This window comes from Pterocles gutturalis, unplaced genomic scaffold, assembly GCF_000699245.1.
Source record: "Pterocles gutturalis isolate BGI_N339 unplaced genomic scaffold, ASM69924v1 scaffold147, whole genome shotgun sequence".
In the NCBI taxonomy this organism is placed as follows: Eukaryota; Metazoa; Chordata; class Aves; order Pterocliformes; family Pteroclidae; genus Pterocles; species Pterocles gutturalis.
In genome coordinates, this window is record NW_010109792.1 from 8,697 (window position 1) to 23,798 (window position 15,102).

General features: G+C 38.3%; 1 protein-coding gene across 1 annotated transcript in view; it reads right to left on the reverse strand.

Moving 5' to 3' along the window:
* ATP10A (ATPase, class V, type 10A) overlaps positions 1 to 15,102 on the reverse strand; it is a gene marked incomplete at both ends in the record, with an annotated part of 34,854 nt that overhangs the window by 5,959 nt on the left and 13,793 nt on the right. Inside the window, 7 exons of the mRNA XM_010073068.1 lie at positions 619 to 940; positions 2,108 to 2,292; positions 3,845 to 3,971; positions 4,143 to 4,246; positions 9,727 to 10,288; positions 11,702 to 11,896; positions 13,429 to 13,646. Coding sequence (XP_010071370.1) covers positions 619 to 940; positions 2,108 to 2,292; positions 3,845 to 3,971; positions 4,143 to 4,246; positions 9,727 to 10,288; positions 11,702 to 11,896; positions 13,429 to 13,646 — 1,713 coding nt within the window. The remainder of the gene's footprint in view (positions 1 to 618; positions 941 to 2,107; positions 2,293 to 3,844; positions 3,972 to 4,142; positions 4,247 to 9,726; positions 10,289 to 11,701; positions 11,897 to 13,428; positions 13,647 to 15,102) is intronic.

Genomic DNA, 15,102 nt, shown 5'->3' on the forward strand with positions numbered 1-15,102 from the left:
AAAGAAGAGCTGGTTGACTTTTCTTATGTAAAAATCATGGAAACATGGAAAACGCTGCCAAATTTAAATCAGGATGACTCCAAAATCTCCCCTTCACCAACTGAATGATTAGCTGGAAAGAAGGGTAAATGCTGGCACAATGCCAATTTTAAATCTAATCTCTATATGGACAAGGCCAACTCATATCCTATGCTGTACGGATTACATGTGATGAAAAATGCAGAACCTTGAGTTTAAATATGATTGGATGAAACAACATTGAGCACAATTTTGTTCTGTGTGATATAGTGATTGCAAAATAGCGTTCTGCACAGCATCACCTAACTCAGTTCTTCACAGCTGTGTTCAGACATATCAAAACCTCATAGCATATCTGGGTCCCAATTACCTAAATTCTGCAGGAAGGAATCTTAAATACTACTCCAGAGTTTTATCTTGGTTTTGAATAAATACGTTAGAGTAAATATGTTAGGCATATGTCCAACGTATTTTCAGACAAAATTGGAAGGCTATTTGAATTGTGAGGCAGCTGGAAGGGTCTTACTGCAAGTCAAAAAATCAAAATTCTCAAGGCAACAGTATACATCAAAGCAGGATAGTTTAAATGGAGGTATTTACCTATGGCCAAAGTCATTGCTTTGAGTTTGTCTCTGACTAGTTTCACTACCATGCTCTTTTGGAGTGGGGTAGAGCGACAACACAATACTGAACGGCATCGTTTGGCTAGTGCAAGAAATTTATCTTCTAGTGTAGGTTCCAGGGCATAAGCTAGAGTCCTTCCATCAATCACTAGGCCCAAGCTGGAAAGCACACAGGAAGAAGGTGGATAGAGAGGCGTGAACCCAATAGTCATGTTTCCAGTAGCTTCATCTATTCTGTTGTTTGAAAATTTAGACTCTACGCATTGCAGACACTGTTCCAGCAAGACAGCACATGTCTCCTGAAAAAAAATTCAAAATAAATATGCTTGAGAGAAAAGAACATGTATTCAAATGTTTATTTCTGATGTACATTTAGGCATAAAGAATACAGGGGATGTGTTATATTTGCTATACTGTTGAAGTTTTAATTTCTAATAATCTCCTTTTCTATTCGCTCTGAACACACTCAGTTCTTCCAGAAGATATGACAGCAATGAGGACTCAAAAGGCTTAAAATCTAATTCCTGTTTAACATGCAGCACTGTATGTTAAATTAATTTCTTTTAGCTACTTCTCAGAATAACAGTGTTGGGAGATCATATAATCGGTATCAGTACCGAGGTAAGTATGATGATAAACACCATGTATACGCCTACAACTCAGCTCAAATAGTGATAAAGGTCAACTAAAGGTTATTTAAGCTTAATTCTCTCTCCTAGCCATACTCAAATAAAAGATGTTATTGAGAATACATGAACATTTAAAATTAAATGCTATTGGTCTTACACAAAGTATGACAAAAAAGAAAGATCATGGAAAATCAATTTACCAGTTCAGTTGATACACTCAAGAATGGAAAATGCTGTTATCTTTTCTTCCTTTCGAAAGAAACTGGAGATGGATAGTGCTGGCCTACCTCTCCTCTGCTGATCTGAAGTCCAATTTTATCACCCCATTAAAGGACTACAGCACTATCAGTCTGGTTCCTTGTATGTTAGACAGTAATCTCTTTGTGACTGTCTGCTTGCAACAAGTTAAGCACAGGAAAGATCAGTAATTCAGAAGAATTAGAAAAGGTCTGTTAGGAAGCAAGGCATTACTGTAGATGTGGTTTTCTGACTCTCAGTGTTAGCATCAAAATTTAAGTATTGCTTCTATCTCCAGAGAAAAAGCCACCTGAGAAAACATGAACGACTGAGTTATCTAAATACTACATTTCAGTGGTGTAAAATAAAGCTCACAGTTACTTGGCTTCAGTAAGTTTATGATATATGACACTATGACACAGAAGCATGATTCACTGAAAAGTATTCAAGGACATGTCCTACCTGAAAATTACGGATGAAGCAGGAAAAGAAGACAAAAAAAGAGGGAAAGGAAAAAAAAGCCATCAAACTTTTAATTGTACAAGTTGAAAATAAAGCAAAGATAGTTCACAAGTAAACTTGTGTATTGGATCTGCTTACTGGTGATTCAGCATTCAAAGTGATGATTTCTTCATCGTGATCTAGTAGCTTGCAGGCATATGCAATATTAACAGCTGTTTCTTGCTTGTCTCCAGTAAGAACCCAAATCTGCAACCCAGCTTTGCGCAAGTTTGCAATGGTTTCTGGAACACCATCCTGTAAACGGTCTTCAATGCCAGTTGCACCTAAGCACACAGAAAAAGCAAAATATCACACATTAAATGAACACTTAGGGTTCACCTCAAATTGTAAGTCTGGAGTGTTCAAAAAAACACAGCAGTTACTTTTATTGGGAAATAGCTAAACTACCAATGGTTGCAAGATTTCAGCAGCTTTTTTGGGGTATTGAGAGAGAGAAGCAGAAAGTAGCTGGGGTAAACATCTGCATCAACAGTCAATAACAAATCCGGAATTCAAAACTTCGAAAGCAATCTGATGCCACTTCTAATCGCAGAGCTTCACAAGGCTAATGTATCTTTGCTCACTGTCCCTCTGCTCTGTATCTTCACCATTTGTTCTGAATGTTGCCAGAGAAGATATTGTTGCTTCTGGGAGATTGTTTCAGTTCTTAAGGTAAATGCCTTTCCTCACAAGAGGAGGCTGGGTCACTAGAGATTTCTCCCTTATTTATTCCCACAACCTAACCATAACTGATCATTGCAAGATACAAACCAAAGATAAAGTTCTTGGGGAATGACTTCTGGCTAGAGCTCACTTATTTGTCTGTCGGTTCTATTTCACCCATTTGGGTTTTTTTTCCTCCTCAGAGTGCATCCAGAGCCAACAGTCACAGCAATGGTGGGATCTTCCTGATTATCCTTCCATGTGGTCCGAATTAGTCAGAGGATAGAAACAGACACTCCAAGGGTGTGATTCATCTAGTCCTAAAGCAGGTAGCTAAGACAGACCAAAGGAACTGCACTTTCTTTTTTTGTCTCTCCATTGGTTGCAAGGGGAGCCTTATAGATCTGCAGTAGATATACGAGAAGCTGGGTAAGGTGGATCTCATCTCCCAGAGACAGGCATGTTGGCAATTTGTGAAGTCTGTTATCTCCAACAGTGTTACGGCTATCCCAGTTTCTCTGTCAGGAAAAGCTGTTGGATGCTTGGAGTAATAATGTATATATATACATTCTAGAATCTCAGTGCTTTCAACATCTCAAGTCAGCAGAGGAAGAGTATGACTTTGTCCTTGGAATATATTTTACGTACACTGACTGTAACTGCATCATTATGAAGTACAGCAATCCCCTTCCACAGAATACACAAGCCCTGAGCACACGTGCTGAACCTGATGTATATGAGAGCTGATGCCTCTCGCAAATACAGTTTATGAGCTTTGTTTTACGAGTCTCTGGTGTCCTTGGAGTCATGGAAGTCTCTGACATGTTGCAGTGGCACTAAGCTGATGAAATTTTGTAGACAGGTTGGGCCAAGTCCTCCTCCTGTTTATAGCAGCAGTTCCTATTTATGCTATGTGTCAAATTCATCCCTGGTATTACTCCACTAATTTCACTAGTGATAAAATGATGGCAGGAACAAGGAAAACAGGATATGGCTGTTATGTCAATTATATCCCATTCCTTTGTGGTGCTGCACATGGCGGCCATGACAAAATCCAAAAGAATCCAATTTCTGTACTGTCAGAAACCATTTAAGGGAAAGAATGGATTTCATAGCCAAACTTTCAAATTTTTTAAGGTATTTTAATTTCATGTCCAGCTCTCATTTCATTACCTAGCAGATGCAGATTCTTCTCTATCCGCAGTGCTGACTGAAACAGAAGTTCTTCACGATTTTCAATAGAGGATTCTGCTTCTAAATGACTTTTTAACCAACAGGCATACTCTTCCTTGCTGAGAACCTATTAAAAAGAGCATGTGAGGGTACAGTCAATGTGATGCAGAGGCATTCATACTTTACTGAATAAAATGAAAAAGAAGTTATGAATCAAGAACAATAAATTAATAAATGTGTTCAGAAATCTTTGTCAAGACTTTCCTTAAAAGCAAACTAAGAGTCTGCATCTACTTACTCTTTTTGCAATACAGAGGGTCCGCAGCCCATCTACAGCATACAGATTAAGGTAATTCTGGGTTTTGCTTTGGATTTTTTTTTGATGTTTACCCCGAGGGCCATCTAGATAAGAATAAAAAAAAGTAAATTAGTGATTGAAAAATAACAGCAGCTGAATGGCCTCAGAGAATAAAAACTTGTCTACTCACTGTAATGACACTTTATAACTGATACTTTTAAAGAGCTGCTGATGTCTCCTGGGAAAACTCAAGTAAAACATTCCACTTAGAAAAAAAAAATCTTTGTCTTTTTGTTCTATCTTATCTGTCTTCTCTCTTCAAAAGTAATTGTGAATGTATATTAGAAAGACCTTCTTTTTCTTCCTCCTTAAGTATTTGTTTGGCTTGAATACTTTAAGAAATCATTACAATCTTCACAGCAACAATAACGTCAGAAAGAGAAGTATGATTTCAAATACATTGCTAGCAAATGCTTCTCCATATCTCATGTGCAAAAAAATGACACTTGCTTAAAAATTTACCACTCAGTTTTCCACCAATGTTAATATCTCAAAAGAACCAGAGACAATGTTCTGTTTTGTATATTCAAGTGTGTGAAGATACTGCTGTACTGATACTACCTACCAGCCTTAGTCAATGCAAGAAGTTCTGGGTATGACTATGAGTCAATTTACACAAGAATTTACAGTGGTGCAGACCTCACAGCTAGCTTCTAGCTTGAATGCAGCAGCACAACTTCTACTTAGCTTTACTCTTCACTTAAAGCCATGTGTAAGAAACTCAAAATCAGGACTGAGCATCTGTTCCTTTTCTCTGTTTATCTGGGATTGGTTCAATGTGCTCACACTGTGATCAAAAAAGAGTAATGAATATGATGGTCACACCTTTTGTTCCATCCATTTACCTGAAATGATGTCTTCAAAAGTTAAAAACAGGTGATATGCATCTTTTTTATCACCTAGGATCATGACAGGTTCATGTACAATGTACTGTAGCAGCAACCTTAAATAATGCGTATTGCAGGGTTAGTACTAAAGTAAATGTACAAGCTGGTACGTTTTTAGATTGGAACCATCAAGTGTGAATGACCAGTACCTTATGACAGGTTTTCCCATTCCCTGAAGTCATATATTTTTTTTTCTAAAGTCTGTGCATTTTTTGGAGGTGTGGAATAATTTCAGGATTATAATTTTGTAATTGGAGCTGTTCCCTAGTGCAATATTCGTGTTACTGGTACTTGCACAGTAACCAGTCACAGAGCCAGGAGAACACACTCATCACCAGAAGTCTGAGCACCTGAAAAGACCTGCTGCATATGATCTCAGTTCACCCATTGGATGTGCTCACCTCTCACGACTGACCACACTGAGAACCTATGGGCACTATACCCTTATATTAAGCACTTAATACAAGTTTCTACATTAGATGACATTAATATCTTACTGTTTGTACTTTTCGATGACCTCTTTCCTCTTTCCCAGTCCGCATTCATACCCAATTTGTTCTTACTATGTGTGACCGCGTATATACACGGCTATCTGTCTGTCTCTAAACTTACATAGCATTCAGCACTTTCATATTTATCCAGCAGCACAGTGTCAAACTGGGTGTTCAGAGGCTCCAGCACAAACATGTACAAGTATTGATGTTGTAGGAAGGAAGGAGCTGGGAACTTGGAATCCCAATATTCTGTGTTTCATTCCTGTTATCTCAACCATGCATCAGCACATTTTACTTACTGTATAGCTATTTTCTCACCTTTAAAGACTGTCCTGTCCTCTCTAGGTCTGTAAAGCTGGGAATGTACAAACCCAGCTGTTCCTAAGGGACTCCACAAAGACTGTGGTACTTAAAGCATCCCTTCATTTTAGTTCTGTCTCTGATTAAGGTCGTGTGGTGAACATTCTGGTGGGCCTGTCCATCTATCTATTAATGCTACCTATGCTATCACTAGATTTTCTCAAAGAGTCAATACAGATATATTATTCCAGAAAAACATCCCTGCAAATACTACTTGCAACTGGAAAGCCCCTTCTTAAACTAGAGCTTGTGGCTCTGACACACACACCACAGGGTTCCTTCAGAGGCTATTAAACCAGCGCCCAACTAGATTCAGCTGCAACACAGAGTGGAAATGTGCTGGAACACTAAACTGGCAACCTAACACAGTTTCATTTAGCTTCTTTTCTGTTTGTGCATGATAATCTTTTTGGCATATGTGACTTGGCTGTGTAATAGAAGAAATTTTTTTCTGAGAGATGTACTGCAGCAAACCTTCTTGTAGGCTTCTTGTATTAGTGAGTCAATTTTTTTGACTTTAGAAGAATAAAGTAGGCAAGCACTTTTCCTAATTTATTGTGATACATTACTATTCAAGAGAGAAATGTCATATTTCTTGCATATCCCACACAAAACTCTTATGGGAGTGGCTGTCTCAGTCACTGACTCACTTCAAATGGTGCAAACTCAAATAGGTGCTTAAACACATCAAAAGTAATTTCTATCAGTTTAAGCATTGTTAATCACTTCAGATTTGTCTGGGTACCAGGGGCACTAATGCAGTGATCAGTGCCAAATGCTTACACCACCTTCAATTAACAAAGTCAGTAATTCTCTACAAGTGGAGATGCGCACACTGTTTTCTGTGCCAGTTCTCAATTCCAGCATAGAAGACTGCATCTCCCTCCTCCACTAGCATAACAATGAGAGCTCAACCTGTTCTAGCTCTTCACGTGCCTCATCAGTCCGACCCCCGGATTCATCTTCTACTCAGAAGTTAAAAAGAGGGAAGGAATCTCTTGCAGACAAAACCCAGTCGTGGAGATTCTTTTTAGCTGGGATGCAGTGTCTATGCTGAGCAGTGTGACGACATGCACCCAAGTGAAAACCAGCAAATAAGTCTTCTCCAGAAGAATGACAGAGAGCTAGTGGCGTTTTTCTTGCTTCATTTCCTTCCATAATCGCAAGCTGCAGAAAGCCAGCCCAGTCATTGTTTTTCAGTGACTTATGTTCACAGTTCCTTGTGCAAGTTGGTTATTGACTCAAACAGTAACTTACTTATTTATGAACAAGGTGACTCTTCAGATAAAGCAAAAACAATGCACTCTTGGGAATAATTTAAAGGCTTTTGGAAATATATGTATGCTATCAGAAAATGTCAGGTCTCACAGTCTCAACTAGATATACAGGCAGAACAAATGGAGTTAATCCATTCAGTCAAATGGAACAATGCAGAGTCAATTCAATTCAGTTTTGAAGCTTATGGTGATTTCTGATTTTCCGTAAGACACAGCTGAAGCTACAACATAATACATTTGCTTCTAGCTGTTCCTCATGTCGTATTTAAAATGCTATTCCTCCCAAACAGGACCTTTGTGTTTGATAGGACTCAGTCATGCAACGTGATGTCAGAGCTGGGAGATTAGGGACACAGCGTTGCTTTGTTCTTTCAGTCCAAGAGCACAACTACCACAAAGTCTCAAGATGCATGCTTGACTGGTGTACAACTTACATATCCCTGAGGCACTAAGACAGCAAAGAGCAAGCACTGGTATTAGCTGTCATGTCGATTCACTTATTGATTGATTCATTGAAATAACAAATGCCTGAATTCTTGTAGCATTACATCTCCTCTCACACTCATGTTCCACCGTCACCAGAGAACAGGATGAAGCCACAGACAGATCCCACCATACAGATAACAGCCACAGCATAAACCTTCTGGGGCTCCCTCTACCTGGGGAATACCTCCTTGTAATAGGAAAAATATGCTGTTCCCTCAGGAACTGACAACATATCCACTGACATTAGGATACTGTAGACAGAGACTGTGAATTCACTTCCAGGAGTGAAGCTGCTCAACAATGTCAAACGTTTTTCAGGCACATCCACTGAAACATACAGAATTACTGAAGCTAGCAGTGGCTTACAGGGCTAGAAAACAAAGGAAACTCCTTATGAGGTTCTAGTGGCTGCACCTTACATTGCTTGCAAAAGCAAAATATTCAATTTGGGCTAAAAAACTTCAACCTCGAAGACATCTTCAATTTGCTTGCCTGTGAAGGTTGTGGAATTGCTGTATTTGCCCAGCTACAGAATCTATTTACTGCCAGCACCAATCTTCAGGGACTTCACTCCCCCTTCTCTGACATATATACCACCTTTGGTAATGTTGCTGCTTGGTTTCTATCTGGCCTTGTTGATCTTACACACATGGGTCCTAGATCCACCTGAAATTTGCCTGCCAATTCCTTGATCCATTAATTTGACTGTGAACAGACCCAGCAGCTTCAAACATAGTCTGTTATATGGTGACAAAATATTTGAGACTTGGCATAAAATAATATTTTATTTTCTTTTTAATGCTCAGATCTCATTCTGAGAACTCATTTCCAAACATTTTTTTTTCGGTACGTTGTAAGAAATTCTAAGTACTACAAATTCTCTGTTAGTACTTTGGAGGGAAACAAGTTTCCACAGATGCTCTATGTACCTTCTGTAATATCAGATCTTTACTAGAAAATTATTTATGAATACTTTGTTGTTAGTTAAGGACAAGTTGTTCTTAATTTTTTTGGCTCAGCTTTGATTTATATGGCTGTAAACAGAAAACTAATGCCAACATTTTTCTGTATTTCATTAGACTAAAATTACACAGTATAAGCCTTTCACAATTGTTTACTCCAAGTAATGTCAAAGTAACCACAAAGTCAATGCATTAGTGAAACATGGGAAGTACCTCTAGCACTTGTGGGCTCTGTCCATTCATACTGGGCTAACGTTTAAACACTGGATTAAATTCAGTGTTGAAAATACAGTAAATCAGATGCAAACTGATTCATGCACTGAAACCCATGTGTCTCCTCTAACTTCTGAAAGCTTACAGGGTTCTTCTTGAATCCAACTGATTACAATTAGCAGCTAAAGTTGCCCCTGTTTCATGAGACAACTGGGTGCTGGAGAAGTTCTCCAGGCTTTAGGGAAGTACTTCATGTTCACAGCTACACATCTACTCCCTACTAGTCAACTACATATTTGAAGCCAAGATTTGACATCTGAGCAGCATCTCTCCTTCTTTTGCCACAACTTTCTGTTTTGACGGCTGATTGATTCATAGTACCCTTTAGCTTCATAGTCAAACCAGCATTGAGTTATGCAAACTTACTGCAACAAAAGGAGGTAAAGACTCGCAAATGAAACAGAGCGGGGAGCTTCAACAGGAAGTGCTTGGGTTTCATATAAAAAAAAACAGGCAGGTTTTCCTGAAGAAACGTAAATTGCTTTGGCAGAGTTTCAAGAAATTCCTCCAAAATAAAGTTTCTAGTAGAAGATCCTATACTGAAATGAATTTACTCATTCTTGTAAGGTAAGAAACCAGTAATTTGTTACAGAAAATGTGCTATAATAACAAAATATTATAAAAAAAGAGAGATGGTTGCCATTCTACCATTCCCTATATTCACAACAAAAGCAGGCAGGTCTACTTGCTAGAGAAGGCAATAAGACACAATGAGTTTTCCAGCAGTTAAGCAGAACCGCCTCCTCCCAGCTCCCCACTCCTGCAAAGGCAGGTAAGAGGCATACCTGAAGAGCAGGGTAGAAGAAGATCCATAATAACTGAATCTGCTCCTTTAGTGTAAACATTTATTTCATCTGTGAGAGGATGTCTGACCACTACTGACATCCTCTTCCTGACGGAATCAAAGCCCAATGTATGTAATACTTCAAAGCTTAATGTTCCCAGGTGAGGTAGCTCCACTGATACCTGGTCAGACAGCCTTCCAACCAGAGAACAGTTATATGCCCTTGCTGCATAGACGAGAGCAGCTTCATCTGGACTCTCTGCTTCATAACGGAGTTCTCCTTCCTCAGGTCCACTCCCCACAGCTGTACGGCCTTGCTGGGAGCTGTAGCCATTGTTATTCATCTGCGCAGAGTATGCTAGCTTCTCTTCCAGTTTTAATAAAGTGCTATCTGTAGATGTAGATGAAAGCACACTTAAACCAAATCTGTGCATTGATTTGCTTGTAGCTAGACTAGAAGAACTGCTGCTGTTAGATCCAGAGGTCAAGCGACTTGGAGTGAATCTTCGTATGAAGTCTTCTATTGTTTTTACTGGAGATTTTAGTTCAAATCGATCTCTAACCTTGAGAAGTAAAAAAAAAAAAACAAATCAATGAACAGAACCTGAAGAAAAGCTGTACAAGAATTACGACACTCATATTCAGTCTAAGCAGCTCCAACTAAAGAGGATAATTTATTTGAGAACAAATAGTAATGGCATTTGTGTTTTGAGAAAGGAAACGGACAAAACTGACTCAACAGCGAAAAACTTACTAGAACTTCACAATTTTGCCCCTGTGTGAAAGCATGTATGTTTGTATTAAAAATATTTTTTTCATCTTTCCCCTCCTGAGATATGACTAATGGATAGACTATCAATGCTGCACCACCACCAGGAGTGCATACTGAAACTTATAGTTAGTAGGACACATTGGCATTCTTTGTCCATACTCAGTGAAGGTAGTAAAATAAAGTTAATGAAAGAGTTTTGTATTGAGGAGTGTAATATCAGAAAAGGTTTATGAGAATATGCCAATGTCGACAGCATTCTCAATAGGAACATGTTGCAATAAATAATTTCCGTTGTCTTCTCTTTCAGCATCAAAGCATTTTGCTTCAGTTCTATCACTCACCTCCGTTTACTTAAATCTTTTTTACAGATACAACGTTATTAATAATAATAGCATATTCATAGTAATATATATTAAATTATTGTGTAACAGTGTAGCATTCCTGAAACAGCAGAACTAAGCATTCTCCAAATGCTTCCGTGGCACAAAAACATGTCATTTTGCAGACTAGTTCACTTTTTATTCCAATCTGGAACAGAAACAACTCTCAGAATTTTCTCCAGAATGGAAATTCCATCTGCTGGCTAGCTTTAATACTACATTCCATTATATTTTTGTCTTACAGATCATCTTGGGATGGCATTTTTGAAATTCTTATACATCAATGACACTGGTTTAAGACAATTTAAGCAGTAAAGATTGTTATTTCTCATAATGAGCGTAAGATGCATCTTTTACATAATTTGAAAGTTTTAAACAGTGTTTTTCAAGTATATTATATTTTTAAACTTTTAAAAAATGTCTCAGTCTTTTATTAATTTAATCCATATGTACAAAAGATTCACAGACATTTTATATTCTCTTCTGGGAAGTCTTGCACATTTAGAAGTTTAGTTTCCACACATACTTCCACACATCCTTATGTTTATTAAGTGAATAAGTTCCAGTACAAGAAATTGGGAAAGTTTCAAAACTATCTGTAAATCGTAGAGGAAAGTATATCTTACCTTCAAGTTAAGCTGACATACTCCATTTAACTAATACTTAATTAAACCTGCTAATTCACATAGCGGTTCTAAGAGTTGTCTCACAAGTTCTAGTTGTTTCTCACTAGAACAGGAGGTTTTAATTTCCTCAATTTACAAGATAATTTAGCGTCAATCCAAAAGAGGATTAAACTCTCTTTTGCTGCTTCTTTAACCCACCTTCTGTCGGGGCTGATTTGGTGCAGTAACCACAACTGTATTACATATAGTCAAAGCAATGAAGAAGTCAAAAATGTCACATAGTTCTGGACTCAAATGGGATAATGGCTGCTCATGGCTCCTCATGACTTCCAGATGCTTTGCACATTCATTCACCTTTTCTAATAACCTTGGGTCAGGCGTGATGTCCTTCTCCTAGTAATAAACAGCAATGATTAATATCAGTGATTCTGCAAATTTCCAAAGCAGCAACAACCAATCAAAGCATCCAAAACAGTGTCAGGAGTTTTTATGGTGGCCTTACACAACGGAGTGAAGGTAGAGAGGACTGGAAGACACTGTTGCTAGAAAGGCAACATACAGTTAACAATAAGCCTTCCAATAGAAATGTAAATGTAAGTAACTGTAGTCAACTTTTTCACTACAGATAATTATAGTAGCAATATTAATCTACTTTGCAGCTAGTGGATAGGAGAAGAGCTACATACTCATATCACTCCCTCTCTCCTGTCTAATTTAAGACATTTATTATCTATTACTAAAGGGTGGTACACTACAGAGACCAAAAGAGTGGAAAAATTAGACAACAATGACATTCAAAGTTCTGTCTTACATCAGCACAATAAAATGAAACCATCTTGGATTGTTTGTTAGAGGACAACAAACACTGACACATCTGAGAGCATGTGTTTTTTAACATCGAAACACAGAGCATTTTGCACTCTGTTTCACCAGCACTTTCCACTCATTTCATCTACTTCTTGTCAGAGCAAACCCCGGTATTTCTTAAGATACCAGGATGCAAGGATACAAAAAATTAAAAGATAAACCAACCTAAGGCTCTTTCTTCAGTAGAATTTTATCTGCTGATGCTCAGCAGCTGATGAATCTGAGCAGCCACAGAACCCCATGTGTAAAAAGTGCAACTTCAAATTTTACCAAAAGAGCTTACTCTTGAATAAAATCAAGAAGTTCTATCAATGCAAACAGCATCTTTCTGTGTCTATATTTGTAATTTGTTTTGAGCGTGGATTTGTGTCAATAGTGCAACAATGCAAAATCTGTAGACAGACAAGACTTGGCTTCTCTGCTGTCATATTACTATTCAGCTCATGTAAAAATTCCATTGAATTACAACAGCATAAAATAAATTAACCAAAGCAAAGCTGCAAGGACATAAATTCACCAATATTTTGAAAGGCAATTGTTTTTCTTTTTTTGAAATACAACACATACAATTCATTAATAAACTTGAATCACACTAAAACTTATGCTATGGTGTATGTCAACAGTGTCTAAGAATTGGAACACATGGTGTCCAGCTCAGCATCTGTTAGTTTCAAAATCCTCTGACAAAAGAGAAAAGAAGAGGCTTACACAGAGCAATTAGAACACTTGACCTCAAACCTCTCAGCTTCTGTAGATAAAGAGAAGGCATAAATTTTCTTTTCAAAATCAAGGTTTAACTAAAACAAAGTTTGAGATTGTCTTTACCTTTATGTTGTTCTCACCGAGAAAGTATTTAGATAAGATCTATGCCAACACTTGATTGGTTTTGGACAAACAGCTGTGACTACAGAAGAAACAATGCCAACATGAAGAAACAATGCCAACACGAAGTCTATAAGAGGTACACGATGTGCTACACATTTCTTTACCTTTCCCTTTCCAGAACATTGTTCTATTAAAACATACAGGATGCTGTGCATTTAGTTCTCATGACTTACCATTGGGCTACTGAATGCAGTGTGCTTTGAGAGTATGCTTGCTCTTTTTGCTTCAGCTCTGCTACCCGTGCGTCGGTGGGTTTTGGTGCTCTGGCTTCTGTGGACTACCTTGATGCTCTGATGGCTGCAGATACTATCCCGCTGGGATAGAGTTCCTCCTTTTGGGGCTGACTCATCTTCCTCAGAATCAAGTTCTTGGTACATTGCTAAGCGTTTGGCTATCAGTAAAAACACAGAGGGAGAAATGTTGTGTACATTAAATGTGGCTGAGAAAGGGGGAGAGGGACACCATGATTTTGTCCAAGTGATCTGGTTTTAACATTACACTGTGCCTTAACAGAAAGAATGAGTGATGCCATCATCAGGGGATAACAAAGTCAAGTCTTAATTGAATGGTAGTATCTAACGGAGGATGCAGATAACATAACTAGAAATGTAATGCAACACGTTGCCTCCCTCATCATTGCACTCACTCACAAAAGCAGTTAGACTCTGTGGTAACTCACTGCATTCCTGAATACTATTCCGCAGCTCAGCCTGATTAAATCAAACAAATAATTTGGTCTTGGAGTCTGAGAAGGAAATAAACAATCCTGAAAACTTTCTTTCTTTTTTTTTCTTTCCTCAGTCAACAATCCAACTACAACAATTAATGTTAGAAACCAATCCTGGCAGTTTGATGTACAGAGTTAAAAAGGAATTAGAAAGAAGAGGTGTGAAACAGCCCCTCTAATGACAGGCTCCATTTAGCTCCAACTGATGTATAACATATTTTTCCATTCCTAAACACCATGGGCATTTAATAATCTGTGTTGTTCATTAGGCAGGCACATGCCATTTCAACAGGTATCTGTTTATTCCTTCATTTGGTATTCATTGAAAGGCTTTTCACTATATTCTCAAAATAATCCGCGCTATGCAGATATACAGTACAAGTTACACACTTGTGGTTCGACTTTGTTTCGGTTCTCTAGTGTAACAAATTAGATTTTCCTAATGTCAAATGATAAATCACTAGCATGTAAGTTAATTATTCAGGCATTGAACAAAAAAAAATAGTACATGAAGATTTTTCTTCCAAAATATTTCCTGAGAAAAATCTTGCATTACATACAGTGAGTTTGGCATGGGATCACTTTAATGTAGCTAGCATTACGATCAAAGAAAAATCCATCCTCGCCATCCACTGTAATTTTCAAACATGTTTTAGCTGTCAGAAGGCAGTTGGAAAAGTTGAAATTAGGCCACACACAGTACATGGTGATAGCTCTATCAGTACAGAATCGTACATCAGCATTTTTTTCAACTTCATTTGGAACATGTATAGGTTCTATCTGAAATGTGCAAGCTGGGAGACCTTCCCAGTCCTGTCTGTGAATGCACACACAGGCATGGCTCTAACTGCATGCCCAAAGATGCAACATCCTGCACTGCACTCTGGCTCCTGCTGGAAGAAAATTCAGGCCGTGGAGGCAGAAAGGGCCATAGTGCATTTGGAGACATGGAAAAGAGGCTGCAGGGCACACTGCAGGTCACTTCTGCCCCACAGCTTGAACACAGGCCTGCAGCCCAGGCCCTGAGGCTGATGTAGACTAACTGTGGGTGACTGATTACTTTCCTTCATTACCGTTATTTGGTGTGATCCATGCCCCTCTGTGTTATGTGGTGGGAAAG